The sequence below is a fragment of the Ovis canadensis genome, chromosome 25 (assembly GCF_042477335.2).
Source record: "Ovis canadensis isolate MfBH-ARS-UI-01 breed Bighorn chromosome 25, ARS-UI_OviCan_v2, whole genome shotgun sequence".
Classification (NCBI taxonomy): Eukaryota; Metazoa; Chordata; class Mammalia; order Artiodactyla; family Bovidae; genus Ovis; species Ovis canadensis.
In genome coordinates this window covers 20,881,677-20,903,881 of record NC_091269.1, presented here as the reverse complement: position 1 = coordinate 20,903,881, position 22,205 = coordinate 20,881,677, and the positions used below count along the sequence as shown (strand labels likewise).

The 22,205-nt window shown below is 38.8% G+C and overlaps 1 protein-coding gene across 1 annotated transcript in view; it reads left to right on the top strand.

Moving 5' to 3' along the window:
* Positions 1–22,205, top strand: part of FMN2 (formin 2) — a 354,330-nt gene that overhangs the window by 285,001 nt on the left and 47,124 nt on the right. Inside the window, exon 15 of the mRNA XM_070289497.1 lies at positions 8,763–8,814. Within this exon, the coding sequence (XP_070145598.1) occupies positions 8,763–8,814 (52 nt within the window). The remainder of the gene's footprint in view (positions 1–8,762; positions 8,815–22,205) is intronic.

The window sequence follows — 22,205 nt, the reverse complement described above, 5'->3', positions numbered from 1 at the left end:
TTCTGCTATACAGCTCAGTGAATCAGTTATACATATATCCACTCTTTTTTAGATTTCTTTCCCGATAGGTCATTACAGAGTACTGAATTGAGTTCCCTGTGCTGTACAGAATGTCTTTTTGGTTACCTATTTGTTGGTTTCTGTTTGTTGGTTACCTGTTTGGTGGCTGTCTATCGTAGCATGCATGTGTCAATCCCAGTCTCCCAGTTTATCCCTGCTCCCCCATTCTTCTGGACTTCCCTGGTGGCTCAGATGGTAAAAAAAAATCTGCCTGCAGATTTTTCAACCCAGGGTTCGATCCCTGGGTCAGGAAGATCCCCTGGAGAAAGGAATGTCAACCCACTCCAATATTCTTGCCTGGAGAATTTCATAGACAGAGGAGCATGGTGGGGTTCACTCCATGGGGTCACAAAGAATCAGATCTGACTGAGCAGCTAACACTTCCCATTCCTCCTGTTAGCCATGAATTTTTTTTCTATATCTGTGACTCTGTTTCTGTTTTGTAACTAGGTTCATTTGTACCATTTATTTTAGAGTCCACGTATAAGTGGTAATATATGATATTTGTCTTTGTCAGATTTGCTTCACCACAAATAGCATTATTTCATCCTTCTTATGGCTGAGTAGTATTCCATTGTGTATGCATATATACACACACAACATCTCCTTAATCCATTCGTCTATTGATGGGCATTTAGGTTGCTTTCATGTCCTGGCTTTTGTAAATAGTGCTGTAATAAACATTGGGGTGCATGCATCTTTTTGAATATGTGTTTTTTTCAGATATATTTGCAACCATATGATAGCCCTAGTTTTAGTTTTTAAAGGAACCTCCACAGTGTTCTCCAAGTGGCTGTACCAAGTTACATTCCCACTAACAGTGTGGGAAGGTTTCCTTTTCTCCACACCTTTGCTAGCATTTATTGTTTGTAGACTTTTAGATAATGGCTGTTCTGACTGGTGTGAGGTGGTACCTTATTGTAGTTTAGATTTGCATTTTTAAAAAAATAATGAGCACTGTTGAGCATATTTTCATGTGCCTCTTGACCATCTGTGTGTCTTTTTTTTTTTTTAAGAAATATCTATTTAGATACATTTTGGAGTTGGGTTGTTTTCTTTTACATTGAGCTGTGTGAGCTGCTTGTATATTTTGGAGATTAATCCATTGCCAGTCACTTCATTTGCAATATTTTCTCCCTTTCTGTGGACTGCCTTTTTGTTTTGTTTATGGTTGCCTTTGCTGTGCAAAAGCTCTGAAGTTTAATTAGCTTCCACTTGTTTATTTTTGTTTCTATTTTCATTGCTCTAGGAGGTGAATCAAAAAAGATCTTACTGTGATTTATGTCAGAGAGGTTCTGCCTGTGTTTACCTTTAAGAGTTTTATAGTGTCCAGTCTTATATCTAGGTCTTTGATCCATTTTGAGTTGATTTTTGTGTATGATATTAGGGAGTATTCTTTCATTACTTTACATGTAGCTGTCCAGTTTTCCTAGTGCCACCTATAGAAGAGACTGTCTTTTTTCCATTGTATGTTCTTGCCTATTTTGTCATAGATTAGGTGACCATAGTTGTGTGGGTTTATTTCCACTTTCTATCCTGTTCCATTGATCTATATGTGTGTTTCTGTGCCAATACCAACCTGTTTTGATGACTGTGGCTTTGTAGTATAGTCTGATGTCAGGGAGCCTGATTCCTCCAGCTCCATTTTTCTTTCTCAAGATTGCTCTGGCTGTTTGGAGTATTTCATGTTTCCATACAAATCATAAATTCTTTTCTTCTAATTCTGTGAAAAATGCTATAGTTCCATAGGGATTGTATTGAATCTGTAGATTACTTTGTGTGGTACGGTCATTTTGACATTGATTCTTCCAATCCAGGAGCATGGTATATCTCTCCATCTGTTTTTGTCATCTTTGATTTCTTTCATCAGTATCTTACACAGTTTTTGAAGTACAAGTCTTTTACATCCTTGGGTATGTGTTTCTAGATATTTTATTCTTTTTGATGTGATGGTAAATGAGATTGTTTCCTTAATTTCTCTTTCTGATCTTTCACTATTAGTGTATAGGAATGCAAGAGATTTCTGTGTTTTAATTTTATAGCCTGCAACTTTACCAAATTCATTGATGAGCTCTGGTTTTCTGGCAACATCATTAGCATTTTCTATGTATAGTATCATGTCATCTGCAAACAGTGACATTTTACTTCTTTTCCTTTTTAATTTTTATTATGAAATTTAAAAATATTACTATATGTATTTTTAGATTATATTTATATTTATATCATATTACATATAACATATTTTATATATAATAGAAACATAGCATATTTATGTACATATGTATGCACATATACATATAATTTTTCAGATTTTATATTCATTTCATTTATAAAACAAGATAAATATATTCTCATTATTTGCCATAATTATGTTCTACAAGGTTGCTGCAAACACTGAATTAGTGAGTACTAGATCACTGTTCCTAGCAGTAAATATAGTTCTTCAAGCCTCTGGTCACATTTTGGTCTCATTTCATCAACCAACCAAAGTACAATCTTTTTTTATGTGTGTTCATGTTTGAATACACCTTCTTTACTGCACTGCTAACTCATTAATATCAAACTCACAGCCAAGTCTGACAGCCCCTGAGTGAAGCTTACCCAACACATGTATTTTCCCCATAAGGCACACCATAGCCTCCTCAGGTTTAGGGCACTAGATAGCTCTGCACCTCCATGCTTGTGGACTGTTTAAAAAGAGAGATTACCAGAAAAGAAGGAGGTAAAAAGATGCCAAACTGCATCTGAGAAAGGACTGAGAAAAGGACACTTGTGCAGTATGAGACTTGGAATAAACCAGAGGCACACTGCATTCAGCCTTAACCAGGAACGTGTGCCTGGTGACTCAGACTTTCCAATGTTCTGCATACATCTGCGAGTAACTACAAAAGCACTGCAGTTACTTATTTTGGAATTAAAATAATTTTAATGAGTTGACAACTTCACAAATACAGAATCCATGAATAACAAGGATCACCTTTGAAAGGTTATGTATGTATAGATAAGGGCAAGTTTGTATACATGTGAAACACTGGGCTCGATGAATCACAAGCTGGAGTCAAAATTGCTGGGAGAAATATCAACAGCCTCGGATATGCAGTACTATACCACTCAAATGGCAGAAAATGAAGAGGAACTAAAGAGCCTCTTGATGAAGGTGAAAGAGGAAAGTGAAGAAGCTGGCTTGAAACTCAACATTCAGAAAACCAGGATCATGACATCTGGTCCCATCACTTCATGGCAGATAGATGAGGAAAAAATGGAAACAGTGACAGATTTTATTTTCATGGGCTCCAAGACATGATACTATACATAGAAAATCCTAATGATGCTTCCAGAAAACCAGAGCTCATCAATGAATTTGGTAAAGTTGCAAGTTACAAAATTAATACACAGAAATCTCTTGCATTCCTATATACTAATAATGAAAGATCACTGCCGACAGTGACTGCAGCCATGAAATTTAAAAGATGCTTGCTTCTTGGAAGGAAAGTTATGACAAACCTAGACAGCATATTAAAAAAGACAGACATCACTTGCTGACAAAGGTCCGTATAGTCCAAGCTTATGGATTTTCCAGGAGTCATGTACCAATGTGATATTTGGACCATTAAGAAGGCTAAGTGTCAAAGAATTGATGCTTTTGAATTATGGTGCTGGAGAAGACTTTTGAGAGTCCCTTGGACTGCAAAGAGATCAAACCAGTCAGTCCTAAAGGAAATCAGTCCTGAATATTCATTGGAAGGACTGTTGCTGCAACTGAAGCTCCAGTGCTTTGGCCACCTGATGTGAAGAGCCAACTCATTGGAGAAGACCCATATGCTAGGAGAGATTGAGGGCAGGAGGAGAAGGGGGTGGCAGAGGATAAATTTGTTAGCTAGCATCACCAACTCAATGAACATAAATGTGAGCAAACTCCAGGAGATAGTGAAAGACAGAAGAGCCTGGCATGCTGCAGTCCACAGAGTCACAAAGAGATGGACATGACTCATTGGAAAAGGCCCTGATGCTTGGAAAGATTGAAGGCGAGAAGAGAAGGGGAAGACAGAGGATGAGGTGGTTGGATGGCATCACCAACTCAATGGAGATGAGTTTGAGAAAACTCTGGGAGTTGGTGATGGACAGGGAGGCCTGGTATGCTGCAGTCCATGGTGTCACAAAGAGTTGGACACAACTGAGCGACTGAACTGAACTAAACCAGTCTGATCCACTACAGCTTTTTGAATCCTGGCAAAACCATTACATCTGAGAAGTATGCTCAGCAGATCAATGAGATGCTCCTAAAACTGCGTGGCCCACAGCTGGCACTGGTCCACAGAAAGGGCCTAATTCTTCTCCATGACAATTCCTGACCACATGTTGTACAACCAGTGCTTCAAAATTTGAATAAATTGAACTATGAAGTTTTGTCTCACCTTCCATATTCACCTGACATCTCACCAACCGACTTTCACTTCTTCAAGCATCTTGACAACTTTTTGCAGGGAAAATGTTTCCACAACCAGCAGGATTCAGAAAATGCTTTCCAAGAGTTCATCAAATCCCAAAGTATGGATTTTTATGCTTCAGGAATAAACAAACTTATTTCTCGTTGGCAAAAATGTGTTGATTGTAACGGTTCCTACTTTGATTAATAAATATATATTTGAACCTAGTTATAATAATTTAAAATTTGTGGTCTGAAACTGCAATTATCCACTCCAGTATTCTTGCCTAGAGAATCCCGTGGACAGAAGAGCCTGGTGTGCTGCTGTCCATAGGGTCTCATAGAGTCAGACACAACTGAAGCGACTTAGCATGCATGCATGCACTGGAGAAGGCAATGGCCACCCACTCCAGTATTCTTGCCTGGAGAATCCCAGGGATAGAGGAGCCTGGTGGGCTGCTGTCTATGGGGGTCGCACAGAGTTGGACACAACTGAAGTGACTTAGCAGCAGCAGCAGCAACCTAATAAAACACACAGTTGGTCTAAGATTTTGGTCACTGCATATAATTAATTTGAGTGCTCCCTAAATGAATGGCAGAGTTATCTAAAAAATACCTTAGTTTTTACTACCTTAGTAACATTTTATTTTAGTTTGATCGGTTTCATCCTCACAAACTAAAGAAACACATCCACCATTTGTCACTAAGTTAACATCTTGTATGTGCATGCTAAGTCACTGCAGTCATGTTAGACTCTCTGTGACCCTATGGACTATAGCCCACCAGGCTCCTCTCTCCGTGGGATTATCCAGGCAAGAATACTGGACTGAGTTGCCATGCACTCCTCTAGGGACTGAGCCCTCGTCTCTTACGTGTCCTGCATTGGCAAGCAGGTTCTTTACCGCTCACATCACTTGGGAAGCCCATGTTAACATCATAAGTGTGCTTAAAAGGTTGTGATAACAAAATGTTAGTGGTGTTTCTTTGCAAGCAGTGTGTTGAGAAATGGTAGCTCAGTGTCTCCAGAAATCCGAATTGCATCCCAAGTTTCTAGAAAATTTCTTTCTTTTTTTTTTTTTTTTGGTTGCATTGAGTCTTAGTTGTGGCCTGTGGGATCTTAGTTCCCTGACCAAGGGTTGAACCCATGTCCCTTCATTGCAGGGTGGATTCTTAACCACTGGACCAACAGGGAAGTCCCAAGTTTTTTATTTCTAAGATTGCCCTGCAAAAGAGAATCATCTCTCATAGGACTTTATCAAAGCTGATTACAGCAGAGAAAACAACTTTTAGCTTCAAAATCATGTTTAAAAAAATGGAAAACAGAGTAATTTAAAGTATTTCCTTCTATCCCAATTTGGTTTTATGGTTCTAATATGGCTATTAGGTTTGGACAGAGAGCCTATTTTTGTTTTATTACTTTAGTAAGAATCATTCTTCTGCCACATTGAACTGCAGTGTTTATTCAGTAAAACTTGTTCATACAGTGAAGCCAAAGCTGTTTTAGTATACATCACAAGGAATCATTATGAATAACTGAAACTCACTTCATTCCACTCACAACTAGTTAGGGGCTTATATTATGTAAAAAGCTGTTGAGTATCTGTTTTCTTTATCTGCATATAATGTTGAAGCATGATACAATAGCAGTTGGTGTATTCAGTTAAACATTATTATGTATTGTATCACTTTAGGGTTTCAAGAGCTTGAAATCCAACATTTTCAAAGAATATTTATGTAGCCCCTACTAATTATTGGGGGCACTATGCTGAACATTTTGTATATGTTAATGCGTTTGAACTGTGGTGTTGGAGAAGACTCTTGAGAGTCCCTTGGACTGCAAGGAGATCCAACCAGTCCATTCTGAAGGAGATCAACCCTGGGATTTCTTTGGAAGGAATGATGCTAAAGCTGAAGCTCTAGTACTTTGGCCACCTCATGCAAAGAGTTGACTCATTGGAAAAGACTGTGATGCTGGGAGGGATTGGGGGCAGGAAGAGAAGGGGACAACAGAGGATGAGATGGCTGGATGGCATCACTGACTCGATGGACGTGAGTCTGAGTGAACTCCGAGAGATGGTGGTGGACAGGGAGGCCTGGCGTGCTGCGATTCATGGGGTCGCAAAGAGTCGGACATGACTGAGCAACTGAACTGAACTGAACAGATTAATTTATATGCCTAAGATTCTGTGTGTGTTAGTCACTCAGTCGTGTCTGACTCTTTGCGACCCCTTGGACTGTAGCGTGCCAGGCCTGTCCATCCGTGGGATTTTCCAAGCATGAATACTGGAATAGATTGCCATCTCCTTCTCCAGGGGATCTTCCCCACCCAGGGATTGAACCCAGGGCTTCCCTGGGGGCTTAGCAGGTAAAGAATCCACCTGCAGTGTGAGAGATCTGGGTTCAAATCCTGGGTTGGGAAGATCCCCTAGCGAAGGGAACGGCTACTCACTCCAGTATTCTGACTGGAGAATCCCATAGACTGTGTAGTCCATGGGACCACAAAGAGTCAGACGTGACTGAGAGACTTTCACTTTCCTTCTCCTGCTTTGCAAGGAGGCTCTTTACCATCTGAGCCACCAGGGAAGACTAAGATTACAAAGCTAATTTCAGAGGCAGAATCAGAATAGAATACACGTCACTGGAATCTCATTCTAGGGTGTGTTAAATTTCATAAATCATTTACTCGGTGCATCTAGAATAGTCAAAAAAATTTCTTCCTTTCTCAGTCTTAAATTCTATATTTAAAAAAAAAATGATGCAAGGGCAGTTGGAAGAACTTCCTTCCTGAAAGTGTTATGCATTGTGTTGCTTTGTTGTTTTCTCTTAAACTTTTCTGTGGTTCTAGAATTACTTCTGGAAACAAACTGTTTTCATACAGCAGCCCAAAGATTTTGTAAGAAAATAGGTCAACATTGGAGACTTTTCAAAGTGAAGTCATGGAACATCTATCCTGTTTCTTAATATGGCTAATGATTGACCTGTACCTTTATGTAAGCATTTTTAAAAACCGGAAGGGAAAGGGGAAACATACCTCTGCTGCCATCTCCCATGACTGCTGTTAAATTCAGGCAGTCCTGTAGAGGACCTGCATAACACTCCATGGCGGCTTTGCAGACGTGTCCAGACCTTCAAACAAACACTGTCTTGAGGTTGTGAAACAGCAGCCAAAGCTGACAACTGTTTAAGTCGTGATGCAGTCACTGACATTTCCCAAGTGGCCACAGGTTTGATTTCACGCCCAGTTCCAATATTTATAATCATTTTGCCCTACTCCTTTCTGTCTTTTAATTTTTCCAAATGGCTGCAAGTGTGCCCCCAAAGGAAATGATTATGAAAGGAAACTTCTTTCACTAGCTCCTGGGTGGTTTTTTTCTTTGATTTTTTTGTCCAGTAGCTCAGTGATTTTCAAACTGTGTGTCACAGATAGTGAAGAATGAAATGAATTTAGTGGGTCACAACTACATTTTGAGATCTGGGGGAATAGACTAAAAATATTATTAAAAGCATTGTAAGAAGTGGGAGTATTTTTTAAATTTTTGTGCCAAATATGTGTGTATGTATATAAAGTAATACATAAATGCTAGAATGCTTACTGGCCAGTGAAAGTCATTGCCATACATACTTTATGTGATGGGAGTTTCTGTGTTATTTTAAGCAGTTTTAAAATAGTGACGTAATCCCTTTCCCAAATTCGATCTTTGGGTTTGTGTCCAGCTACCATTCTTTATTTCTAGCAAATCAGTGGGTGCACTGTCATGTCATCACTTGAAGTTAGGAGAAAGTGTTAGTATTTTATCCTATGTCTGCATAGAAGTCAGCTCTGGATCTACTCAATTGTGATCTGAAGTGAAGAGCACTGGTAAAGATCATTACATACCATTTCTACTTAGGTTTTTACTGGTTTTTGGACCTTTGCTTGAGAGAATTGTTTTCAACTAATTATTGGCATTTAAATCCTTGACAGACAAATTTGATGTGAATATCAAGTTATCTGGTATTTTATTTTCTCAGGTTAATGTGACTAATTTAAAGAAATTACTTAGAAAGTATTATTAACTTAATGAAAATTAAATATAACCTATTCAATCATATCTATTCATAGATTTTAAATAAAATTCTATAATTATATTCCAATAAAATTTTTAAAAAATAAACTTTTGGTGGAGTACATTAGCATTAATGTATTAAGATACATTTCATATTATTTGATCTATTTTGTTTGAGATGGTTATAACCATTTATCATATCTCATCTATTTCTTTTCTTGTATTTTCAGCTAAAATTGACCAAGAAGCAGAGGAGAACTCACTGACAGAGACTCATAAGTGGTGAGAAATTACTTTCCTTTAATATTTGTTCTCAGAGTAGGCTTATAAAGCATTTAATGTGCTTCATCTCAAGGAGTCAGTCATTAGCTCAGTTTTTATTTTCAAGCATAAAAGAAACTAACTGTACTTTAATTATACATTGGATTTCTGACTGATTTTTATAATTCTGGATGACATATAAACCTGTTATATCAAATTATTGTGACTAGATAGCTTATTAGCACCTTCTATTTAGAATAGGTTTTAGGGCTGTGGAAATACCAGAAAGAAAGACAGCAGGAAACTATTTCAAGAAAAAGTGTGAAGGGTTTAGTTATAGGACATGAGTTTCCATGTGCAAAAGCAGAGTTCAAGTGGCCCCCTGAGTTCCCCTTGCATGACCCTCACTTTCACAGTAGAGGTTTGCCATCAACAGTTCAGTTCAGTTGCTCAGTCATGTCTGACTCTTTGAGACCCCATGGACTGCAGCATGCCAGGCTTTCCTGTCCATCACCAGCTCCTGGAGTTTACTCAAACTCATGTCCATCGAGTCGGTGATGCCATCCAACCATCTCATCCTCTGTCCTCCCCTTCTCTTCCCGCCTTCAATCTTTCCCAGCATCAGGTTCTTTTCCAAAGAGTCCGTTCTTAGCATCAGGTGGCCAAAGAATTGGAGTTTCAGCTTCAGTATCAGTCCTTCCAATGAATTCAGAACTGATTTCCTTTAGGATGGACTGATTGGATCTCCTTGCCGTCCAAGGGACTCTCAAGAGTCTTCTCCAACACCACAGTTCAGAAGCATCAATTCTTTGGCACTCAGCTTTCTTTATAGTCCAACTCTCCCATCCATACATGAGTACTGGAAAAACCATAGCTTTGACTAGGTGGGCCTTTGTTGGCAAATTAATGTCTCTGCTTTTTAATATACTGTTTACGTTGGTCATAGTTTTTCTTCCAAGGAACAAACATCTTTTAATTTCATGGCTGCAGTCACCATCTGCAGTGATTTTGGAGCCCAAGAAAATAAAGTCTGTCACTGTTTCCACTGTTTATCCATCTATTTGCCATGAAGTGATGGGACTGGATGCCATAATCTTCATTTTTTTAATGTTAAGTTTTAAGCCAGCTTTTCCACTCTCCTCTTTCACTTTCATCAAGAGGATCTTCAATTCCTCTTTGCTTTCTGCCATAAGTGTGGTGTCATCTGCAAATCTGAGGTTATTGATATTTCCCTGGCAATCTTGATTCCAGCTTGTGTTTCATCCAGCCCAGCATTTCACATGATGTACTTTGCATATAAGTCAAGTAAGCAGCGTGACAGTATACAACCTTGACATACTCCTTTCCCAATTGGAACCAGTCTGTTGTTCCATGTCCAGTTCTAACTGTTGCTTCTTGACCTGCATACAGATTTCTCAGGAGTCAGGTAAGATGTTCTGGTATTCCCATCTCTTTAAGAATTTTCCACAGTTCCCCAGAGAGAGACAGAGAGATTGATTTTAAGGAATTTGCCCACAGCAGTGGCTGCCTGACTTCATTTTATAAATGGTTATCCCTCCATCATGATTTTAGTCCATCATCACAGCAGAGCTGGCCTTCCTCATTATCCCCTGCAGTTGACCCTGTATCGGGGCAGTGGTGTTCTTCTAACAAGACATTTAGTTTTACTTTGCACCTCACCAGAGACCAAGTGACAAATTGGTGGGAGATGCATGTGGTATAATTTCTAGAACAAGTTGAGGGTCATTTACAGACTGTGATAGCTGAGGTGGGCTATAATGTCCTGGGCGTCTTTTCTACAACAAATGAGAAGGTCCCCAAAGGTTTTGAGGCCGTGTGTTGTTGCGTATTCCCGCCAAGGTTGCTATGAAGGAAGGCGGCCAGTGAGGTGCCAGGGCCCTGCTGGTCCTTCTTGAATGGCACCTGGGAAACCACACCATGTGCCTAGACCAGCTACCTTAGCCTTCCTCCACTGCCCAGGGTTGTAGGGATGGAATGCCTTGGTTTTTGCAGTATGCATAATTTTTTCAAGTGTGAACAGTAAGAGATCTTACTAGAAAAGCATATTCACATGAAAATGTGTTGTAAACTGCACAAACTTGTTTTCAGCTTGCTTTGAAGGGAATTATACTCATTTGTGTTTATATTTGACTACTTAGAAAATAAAAAGCCTTGACTCTTATTCATTTTAAAATGGATACTGAACTCTCCTCGACAAATTAGGATTCTTTTCTGCGGTGGAATATTATTTTTTCGGGTCATTTTATGATCCCTAACTAAATAAAAGTAGTCAAATGGTTAGTATTTCTAACTAAGAAATGGTTAGTTTTAAAGCAAGTCAAATCATTTTTATATTCCATTTCTTACTGTAATTGTATTATGTGCTAATTTTGTCTTTTTATTCATAGAATTTTGCTATCAATCTGAGAAGTGGGACTTCAAGTTCCTATTTTGTATGTACAGAATTATGTAACTTTTAGATAAATTGCTTGACGGAACTCTTCAGTTTTCCCAGAAAGTAAGACAACTGAGCAGATGGGTCTTGAACCACACACCCAAAATCCAAATACACGTTGGATAAGCATGTTCTCTTCTTCAGATGATTTCAGTGGAGAGCCAGGAGGTCACTTTGTCTTACAGGGCTTCACCAGAATTCTGTTCCATTAGGTGCAACCCAACTGAATGTGTTTATTTCAGCCTGTGTCTTATTTCTTCTTAATTACCATGCACAGCTTTCTTCAATTATGGCAAAATATCACCAGACCAAATATGATTACTCAGTGTCTGTATCAACTCACAGGTAGAGAATGTAGCAGTTCTAGATTTGTCTAAGAAGTGGCCATTCCTTTACACCTATATTTAAAAATAATAACGAGAGGTGTAAAACTGACTGCTCACATTCAGTGGTCCTTATTTATAAATTATGGCTAGCTTAAAAATTATCTTAGAATTTCTTTTTTTTACTCCATGGGTAAAAACCATACTTTATGGTGACAATGATTTTGAAATACAGAAATAGAAGATTTTCTTTAATTTTTTTACTCTTTTTTAATTAAAGTATAGTTGATTTACAAATTTGTGTTAGTTTTAGGTGTACAGCAAAGTGATTCAGTTATATATCCTTTTTCAGATTATTTTCCTTTATGGGTTATTATAAAATGTTAAGTATAGTTCCCTGTCCTATACAGTAGGTCCTTGTTGGTTATTTTTTTCTACACAGTAGTGTGTATATGTTAATCCCAAACTCCTAATTTCTGACTCCCCACAGCTTTCTCCTTTGATAACCATAAGCTGGTTTTCTCTATCTGTGAATCTATTTCTGTTTTGTATATAAGTCCATTTGTATCATTTTTATTAGATTTCATATATAAGCAATAGCATATATTTTTCTGTCTTATGCAACTTGGTATGATAATTTCTAGGTATATCTATGTTGCTCCAAAAGGCATTACTATTCCATCATATATGTATATGTATACACACATCACAACTCCCTTATCCATTCAGACAATTAGGTTGCTTCCTTGTCTTGGCTATTGTAAACAGTGCTGCAGTGAACATTGGAGTACATATATATTTTCAAATAATGGTTTTCTCTGGATATATGCCCAGGAGTGAATTGCAGGATAATATAGTAGCTCTTTTTTTAGTTTGTTAGGGAATGCCCATATTGTTTTCCATAGTGGCTGTACCGATTTACATTCCCACCAACACTGTAGGAGGGTTCCCTTTTCTCCACATTCTCTCCAGCATTTGTTATTTGTACACCATTCTGACTGGTGTTGAAGTGAGACCTCATTATAGTTTTGATTTTATTTCTCTAACAATTAACAATGTGGGGCATCTTTTCATGTGCCTTTTGGCCATCTGTATGGTGTCTTTGTAGAAACATTTATTTAGATCTACCCATTCTTTGACTGGGTGATTTGTTTTGTTTTTTGATATTCAGCTGCATAGCTCTTTGTATGTTTTGGAGATTAATCCTTTGTCAGTCACACCCTTTGCAAATATTTTCTTCAGTTCTGTAAGTTACCTTTTCATTTTGTTTATGGTTTCCTTTGCTGTGAGTTTAAATTTAATTAGGTCCCATTTCTTTATTTTTGCTTTGTTTTCCTTTGCTTTAGGAGACTGATCCAAAAATGCATTGCTACAATTTGTGTGAAAGTGAACTGCCTATGTTTCCCTCTAGAAGTGTTATGGTTTCTGGTATTACATTCAGGCCTTTAATTGATTTTGAGTTTATTTTTTATATGGTGTAGGAGAATGATGTGATTTCATTCTTTTACATATAGCTGTCCAGTTTTCCCAATATCACTTACTAAAGAGACCGTCTTTTCTCCATTGCATATTCTTGCCTCCTTTGTTGTAGACTAATTGACTGTAATCGTGTGGGTTTATTCCTGGGCTCCCTATTCTGTTTCATGGAGTTATGTGTCTATTTTGTGCCAGTCCCATACCATCTTGGTTACTATAACTTTGTAATATGGTCTGAACCCAGGGAGCCTGATTTCTCCAACTCTGTTCTTTTTTCTCGAGCTTCTTTGGCTAGTTGGAGTCTTTTGTGTTTCCTTAATTTTTGTTATAGTTTTGAGGAAAATGCCATTGGTAATTTGATAGGGATTACATTGAATCTGTAGACTCCCTTGGTAGTAAAGTCATTTTGACAATATTGATTCTTTCAATCCAAACACAGGGTATATCATTTCATCTGTGTGTGTCATCTTTGATTTCTTTCAGCAATGTCTTACACTTTTCAGAATATAGATCTTTTGTCTCCTTAGGTAGGTTTATTCTGAGGTGTTTTATTCTTTTTGATGTGGTGGTAAATGAGATTCTTTCCTTAATTTTTCTTTCTGATCTTTGGTTGTTACTGTATAGAAATGCAACAGATTTCTGTGTACTGATTTTGTACCCTGTGTGTGTGTGTGTGCTAGTCACTCAGTCCTGTCCAACCTTTGTGACCCCATGGACTGTAGCCCACCAGGATCCTCTGTTCATGGGATTTTCCAGGCAAGAATACTGGAGTGGATTGGCATTCCCTTCTCTAGGGGATCTTCCCAACCCAGGGATCAAATCCAGGTCTCCTGCATGGCAGGCAGATAGATTCTTTACTATCTGAGTTACCAGGGAAGCCCTGTGACTTTATCAAATTCACTGATGAGCTTTAGTAGTTTTCTGGTAGCATTTTTAGGATTTTCTATGTATAGTATCCTGTCATCTGCAAACAATGACAATTTTACTTCTTTTCCAATTTGGATTTTTTTTTTCTTTTCCAATTCCTGTGGTGAGGACTCCCAAAACTATGTTGAATGATAGTGGTGAGAGTGGACATCCTTGTCTTATTCCTGATCTGAGAGAAAATGCTTTCAGTTTTTTACCATTGAGAGTAATGTTTGCAGTGGGTTGGATGTATATGGCCTTTACTATGTTGAGGTAGGTTTCCTCTGTGTCCACTTTGTAGACAGTTTTCATCACAAATGGTTGTTGATTTTGTGAAAGGCTTTTTTCTGTATCTGTTGAGATAGTCATATGGTTTTCCTTCTTCAGTTTGTTGATGTGGTGTCCAGTCATTGTTTCATTTGTAAATATTGAAAAATCCTTGCATCCTTGGGATAAATCTCACTTGATCGTGGTGCATGGTCCTTTTAGTATATTGCTTGTCTATAAATCAATTGATTTCTTCATCAAATCTGAGTGAGAATGTTGTTGGATAGGGTGTTCTTGCTTATAGGTTCTTCCCTTTAATCCCTTTATATCCTGGCACTCCTTTCTGGCCTGCAGTTTCTGATGAGAAATCAGCTGATAGTCTATGGGGATTCCCTTGTATTTTATTTGTTGCATTTCTCTTATTGCTTTTAGTTTTCTCTATCTTTACTTTTTGTCAGTTTGATTATTCTGTGTCTCATTGTGTTCCTCCTTCAGTTCATCCTGCGTGGGCCTCTGTGCTTCCTGGACTTGGGTGACTCTTTTGGTTTTCATTTTAGGGACGTTTTCTGCTATCATCTCTCCATTACTCTTCTCAGGCCTTCTCTGCCTCTCTCTCTTTCTCTCTCCTCCTTCTGGGACCCCACAGTGCAAGTGTTGGTGTACCTGATGTTGCTCCACGGGTCTATTCGACTGTTTTCATCCTTTCCCTTACTTTGTTCCATGGCCGTGATCTCCACTGCTCTCTTCCCGTTCACGGTAAGTTCTTCTGCCTCGTTTATCCTGCTGTTGATTCCTTCTAGTGTGTTTTTCAATTCAGTTATTTTACTCTTCAGCCCCATTTGGTTGTCCTTTATATTTCATAACTCTTTGTTTTTAAAAATTCTTGTAACTTCCCACTCTGTGCATCCATTCTTTTCCCAAGTTCTTAGATCATCTTTATAATCATCTTTTATACTCTGAAGTCTTTCTCATGTAAGCTGCCTAACTCTACTTCACATAGTTGTTCTTGGGTTTTATCTTGTTCCTTCTTCTGAAACATATTCCTCTGCTGTCTCATTTTATCTAAATTTCTATTTTTATTTTTATGTATGTGGAAAGTTAGTTATATTTCTCAACCTGAGAGGCATGGCCCTCTGTAGGGGATGTCCTATGTGTCCCAGCAATGCACTCCTCTCTTGTCACAAGGGCCAGGGATCAGCTGGCCCCAGGGTAGGTTCTGATCTACATTTGGGGACTCAGTCTGCAGGCTGCTCAGTTCAGTTCAGTTCAGTCACTCAGTCATTTCCAACTCTTTGTGACCCCATGGACTGCAGCATGCCAGGCTTCCCTGTCCATCACCAACTCCCAGAGCCTCATGTGCAGGCTGCTTCTGTCTGCCCCGTGGTGGTTGAGGCTGGTTGAAAAGCTTGTTCAGGCTTTCTGGTAGGAAGGACTAGTGTCTGCCCACTGGTGGAGAGAGCAGGGTCTTGTCCCTCTGGTGGGTAGAGCCATGTGAAGGGGTGTGTTTATAAGTGACTGTGGGCTCAGGGTGACTTTAGATAGCCTACTTTCTGATGGATGGGTCTATATCCCCACCTTGTTGGCTGTTTAGCCTGAGGCATTCCAGCATTAAACACTGAAGATTGTTGAGTGGGGGCAGGTCTTGGTACCAAAATGACAACCTCCAGGAGAGCTCATGCTGGTGCATGTGTCCACTGCCAGTGTCCTTGTCCCCACAATGAGCCAGAGCCACCCCTACCCCCAGGAGGCCCTCCAAGGCCAGCAAGTAGGTCTGAGCCAGGCTCCTATGGTCAGTCCTTCTGTCATGGGTCCCGGGGCATTTGCGTCCTTGTGTGCACCCTCCCCAAGAGTCGAGTTTCTGTTTTACAGCACTCCTGCGCAGCTCCCGCACCCCAGCCCTGTTTGGCCATCAAACCAAATGGTCTGGGTGCTCCTCTATTGAATGCCAGTTCCTCAGACTGAGGATGCTGACGGGGGCTCACAGTTCTCACTCCTGCGGGAGAATATCTGCCATTTAATTATTCTCCAGTCTGTGGGCCAGCACCCCTCCAACTATCTAATTGGGTTTCTTCTTTATGTCTTTGGATGCAGAATATTTTTGTTGATAGACTGCAGTCTTTTTTAATGACAGTTATTCAGTGATTCTGGTGTCCTCACAAGAGGAAGTGAGCTCTAGTCCTTCTACTCCATAATCTACACATAATCTCATGTGTAGTAAATTTACTGCTGCTATAAATGCAATAGGAAAACTTTCCAGGGCACTTTGAATCATTTCAATTCAATTCAGTTGCGCAGTCATGTCTGACTCTTTGCAACCCCATGGACTGCAGCACGCCAGGCTTCCCTGTTCATCACCAACTCCCAGAGCTTGCTCAAACTCACGTCCATCGAGTTGGTGATGCCATCAAACCATCTCATCCTCTGTTGTCCCCTTCTCCTCCCACCTTCAATCTTTCCCAGCATCAAGGTCTTTTCCAAAAAGTCCGTTCTTAGCAACAGGTGGCCAAAGTATTGGAATTTCAGCTTCAGCATCAGTCCTTCCAATGAATGTGCAGGACTGATTTCCTTTAGGATTGATTGGTTGGTTCTCCTTGCAGTCCAAGGGACTCTCAAGAGTCTTTTCCAACACCACAGTTCAAAAGCATTGATTCTGAACTCACTCAGCTTTCTTTATAGTCCAACTATCACATCCATACATGACTACTGGAAAAACCATAGCTTTGACTAGAAGGACCTTTGTTGGCAAAGTAATGTCTCTGCTTTTTAATATGCTGTCTAGGTTGGTCATAGCTTTCCTTCCAAGGAGCAAGTGTCTTTTAATGTCATGGCTGCAGTCACCATCTGCAGTGATTTTGGAGGCCAAAAAAAGAAAGTCTGCCACTGTTTCCACTGTTTTCCCATCTATTTGCCATGAAGTGATGGGACCAGATGCCATGATCTTAGTTTCTGAATGAGTTTTAAGCCAGCTTTTTCACTCTCCTCTTTCACTTTTATCAGGAGGCTCTTTAGTTCTTCTTCCATTTCTGCCATAAGGGTGATGTCGTCTGTGTATCTGAGGTTATTGATATTTCTCTCTGCAGTCTTGATTCCACCTTGTGCTTCATCCAGCCTGGCATTTTGCATGATGTACTCTGCATATAAGCTAAATAAGCAGGGTGACAGTATACAGCCTTGACGTATTCCTTTCCCAATTTTGAACCAGTCCATTGTTCCATGTCTGCTTCTAACTGTTGCTTCTTGGCCTGCATACAGATTTCTCAGAAGGCCAGTCAGGTGGTCTGGTATTCCCATTTCTTTCAGAATTTTCCACAGTTTGTTGTGATCCACACAGTCAAAGGCTTTGGCACAGTCAATACAGCAGAAGTAGATGTTTTTCTGGAACTCTTGCTTTTTCCATGATCCAGCAGATGTTGGCAGTTTGATCTCTGGTTCCTCTACCTTTTCTAAGTCCAGCTTGAACATCTGGAAGTTCATGGTTCACATACTGTTGAAGCCTGGCTTGGAGAATTTTGAGCATTACTTTACTAGCATGTGAGACGATTGCAATTGTGCAGTAGTTTGAACATTCTTTGGTATTGCTTTTCTTTGGGATTGGAATGAAAACTGACCTTTTCCAGTCCTGTGGCCACTGCTGAGTTTTCCAAATTTGCTGGCATAGTGAGTGCAGCACTTTCACAGCATCATCTTTAGTGTCTGAAAGAGCTCAACAGGAATTCCATCACCCCCACTAGCTTTGTTCGTAGTGATGCTTCCTAAGGCCCCCTTGACTGTCTCAGTGCACTTTGAATGGCATCGAATGGTAAGGCTCGTCGCCAGATGTGGCGTCAAGAGCCAGCATTGGGTTTAGTAGAAAAGAGTAGACCAAGTGTCTCCAGTAATTTGAAAGGCCCCTTAAGGGAACCCTGATGCCTAAGTGGACAGCCAGCCAGTAGCTGAGAAAGAGCAGATTTTAGAAACAGTTTGTTTTAGCTATGAGTTCCTTTAGTTTCACTAAATTTACTTCCGGCATCAATAAGTAGATAGAAATGACTAAAGGTAAAATTTGAACTATATTACAAAAATCACATTAGATAATTTACCTTATTCAGTTCATTTACATGTTGTACTTGGTAAAGGAAATTAGGCTGTCTCCTTTCTCTAGGAAGCTTGTGACTTTTCCTACAGATTAAAACATTTGTTTTAAAGATGTTTGTATTTTTCCAATGGGATATATATGCTACTGAAAATTTTACATAAAACTGTTTTTAAAATATATTTCAGAATGGAAGTTCTCTTTTTTTTAAGCTCCCTCTCCACCAGGAATTAAAAACAACTAAAAGATTTTAATGTAATTAATCTTTCATAAGTAAGACTAGTAAATTTGTTGAATGGAGAAGCAATTTTTGCAGCCATACTTACAGATTAAAAAATTAATATGCCTTATTTGAGCATTATTATAAGATAAAGGTTTGACTGTATAGTTTAAAAATATAGTTAGTGTACATCATAGTACCAATTTTTTTAGAATTTTGTTTTTTTTTTTTACATTTATAACATTTATATTTACTTCTATAATTATAATTCCCAGATATTTTTTAGGCCCATGTATAAATGTATACATTTTTAGCCATTATATATAAATAGATTTAATACTAGTGTACTGATTTATCTAAATCAAAGTATTTTATCTGATTTATCTTTTTTTTTTTTTAGTTTTTTATTTTTTAAATTTTAAAATCTTTAATTCTTACATGCATTCCCAAACATGAACCCCCCTCCCACCTCCCGCCCCAAAACATCTTTGTGGGTCATCCCCATGCACCAGCCCCAAGCATGCTGCATCCTGCGTCAGACATAGACTGGCGATTCAATTCACATGATAGTATACATGTTAGAATGGCATTCTCCCAAATCATCCCACCCTCTCCCTCTCCCTCTGAGTCCAAAAGTCCGTTATACACATCTGTGTCTCTTTCCCTGTCTTGCATACAGGGTCGTCATTGCCATCTTCCTAAATTCCATATATATGTGTTAGTATACTGTATTGGTGTTTTTCTTTCTGGCTTACTTCACTCTGTATAATCGGCTCCAGTTTCATCCATCTCATCAGAACTGATTCAAATGAATTCTTTTTAACGGCTGAGTAATACTCCATTGTGTATATGTACCACAGCTTTCTTATCCATTCATCTGCTGATGGACATCTAGGTTGTTTCCATGTCCTGGCTATCATAAACAGTGCTGCGATGAACATTGGGGTACATGTGTCTCTTTCAATTCTGGTTTCCTCGGTGTGTATGCCCAGCAGTGGGATTGCTGGGTCATAAGGTAGTTCTATTTGCAATTTTTTAAGGAATCTCCACACTGTTCTCCATAGTGGCTGTACTAGTTTGCATTCCCACCAACAGTGTAGGAGGGTTCCCTTTTCTCCACACCCTCTCCAGCATTTATTGCTTGCAGATTTTTGGATTGCAGCCATTCTGACTGGTGTGAAGTGGTACCTCATTGTGGTTTTGATTTGCATTTCTCTAATAATGAGTGATGTTGAGCATCTTTTCATAATGTGCTATTTCTCTCCCCTCATTTATTTGATTAATAACAAAGGCAATTGGAAATAACCACTAATCAAAGGAAAAAAATAGTAATGGGGGGAAACACACGTGTGAAACAATTTTAAATCACACATCTTAAAAAATAAATATTATCTTTCTGCATGTAAGTTTCACTGAGTGGTATTTTACCAAAGTCAAGATTGTATAACATATGAATTTTAAATGGAAAATATTTCCCGAAAAGTAGACAAAATGGAGGAAGAAAAAGAACATTGGTTTTAATCATTGTATGTAATATGTAACTTTCACCATCATGATGGAGAAAATATTGAATCAGTCCTGAAATGACATATGGGTACTCTGTCATGTGTGGTGACTTTTAAGGGGTCAGCTTTTAAAGTGTTGGCCCGGGAATGAACTTCTGGATATGGATGAAATGAGAAGTGAAATGTTCAGTTCATGATACTCCTGTTTTCCAGATCTTTCTAAGTAACTATCTAGAGATGAATAGTCTATTTATTTGGCTTGGGCTGACAGACGAGGCAGGTTGCAACCTGGTATTAAAACTGAAGTGAGTTCAGAATAACTTGGGATACCTGAAGGATTGCCTTCTGCTATTGTTAATAAAAATGTATTCTGTCATGAAAGGAAATAAGTGATTTTTAAATTCTTTTAAATAAAATGTCAACCGTGAAACAAAAAAAGAAATAATTAATTAATTAATTTTTTAAGAAAAACTGAAGTGATATGGAATATCTCTGAAAATAACCCAGTTAATATCATTCTCTTAACAATATTGATCAAAACAAAGTTGGAGTTTGTATTTTCCAATTTGGATTTCTTAGTTAACTACCTTAAATCCTGCCAAAGAGTCACCATGTGGCGGCCTGCAGGAGGGACGCTTCCGGGGCAGAGGAAGAAAACTGCTTCACGCCTTCCAGTCTCAGGCTTTGGCACACATTTGGGGTGTAGCACTTTTCTTTGTGCAAATGCATTTTCTTCAGTAGCTACATTATTGAAATTTTTACAAAACCCACTGACTTTCTGTGGGGCCTGTGAAACCCACTGCAGATTTGCTGGCCTCTGTCAGTTATAGAAAACATTCTGAGGAGGTTATCTCTCCTGGAATTTTTTTATGTTTTAGCTTGTATGTATTCTGAGTGGAACAGCTTCAGGACCTTCTGCTTTATAGAGTTTTATATGTTTCATTCCAGTTTTGGTTTGTAATTATAAAGGGGAAATATGCATCAAATAATTTCTGCTCTTCTGCAGAGTTTTGTTTTAAAACTGGAAACTTTCCTATTGTATCGGGTTGATAAAATCTTCCCCATTCCAATATTTTAAAAGGTATTTGGGCCTAAAGTGTTTCAGGAAGCTAAGTTTTTCAACTTAAAAGAGTTTAGAACTCCAAAATTTTTGTCCTCTATAACAAAGAAGAAAAGAAATGGCCACACTTTTATTAGAGATTCTGATATCCGTGTTCTTGCAATATGTGGGGAAAAGAGACATGTAAGAAAGTATACACTATCTTGCCCACTGTTTTATGTTTTAGACAATAGAAAGTTATAGAAAAGCTTTGTTGTTATTGTTCAATCAGTCATATCAGATTCTTTGCATCCCCACGGACTGCAGCACACCAGGCCTCCCTGACTTTCACCATCTTCTGGAATTTGTTCAAACTCATGTCCGTTGAACTGGTGATATCATTCAACCATCTCATCCTCTGTCACCCCTCCTTGTCCTCCTATCCTCAATCTTTCCCAGCATCAGAGTCCTTTCCCATGAATTGACTCTTTGCATCAGGTGGCCAAAGTATTGGAGCTTCAGCCTCAGTCTGTCCAATGAGTATTCAGGGTTGGTTTCCTTTAGGATGGACTGGTTTGATCTCCTTGCTGTCCAAGGGATTCTCAAAAGTCTTCTGCAGCACCACAATTCGAAAACATCAGTTCTTCAGACTCGGCCTTCTTTATGGTCCGACTCTCTCACATCCATACATGACTACTAGGAAAACCATAACTTTGACTATGTGGACCTTTGTTGGCAAAGTGATGTCTCTGCTTTTTAATACCATGTCTAGGTTTGTCACAGCTTTCCTTGCAAGGAGCATCTTTCAATTTCATGGCTGCAGTCACTGTCCACAGTGATTCTGAAGCCCAAGAAAATAAAGTCTGTCACTATTTCCATTGTTTCCCCATCTATTTGCCATGAAGTGATGGGACCAGATGCCATGATCTTCGTTGTTTGAACGCTGAGTTTTAAGCCAGCTTTTTCACTCTCCTCTTTCATCTTCATTAAGAACTCTTTTGTTCCTCTTTGCTTTCTGTGATTAAGGTGGTGTCATCTGCATATCTGACGTTATTGATATTTCTCCTGGCAATCTTGATTCCAGTTTAGTCTTAATCAAGCCTGCCATTTCACATGATGTGCTCTGTATATAAGTTAGAAAAAAAAACA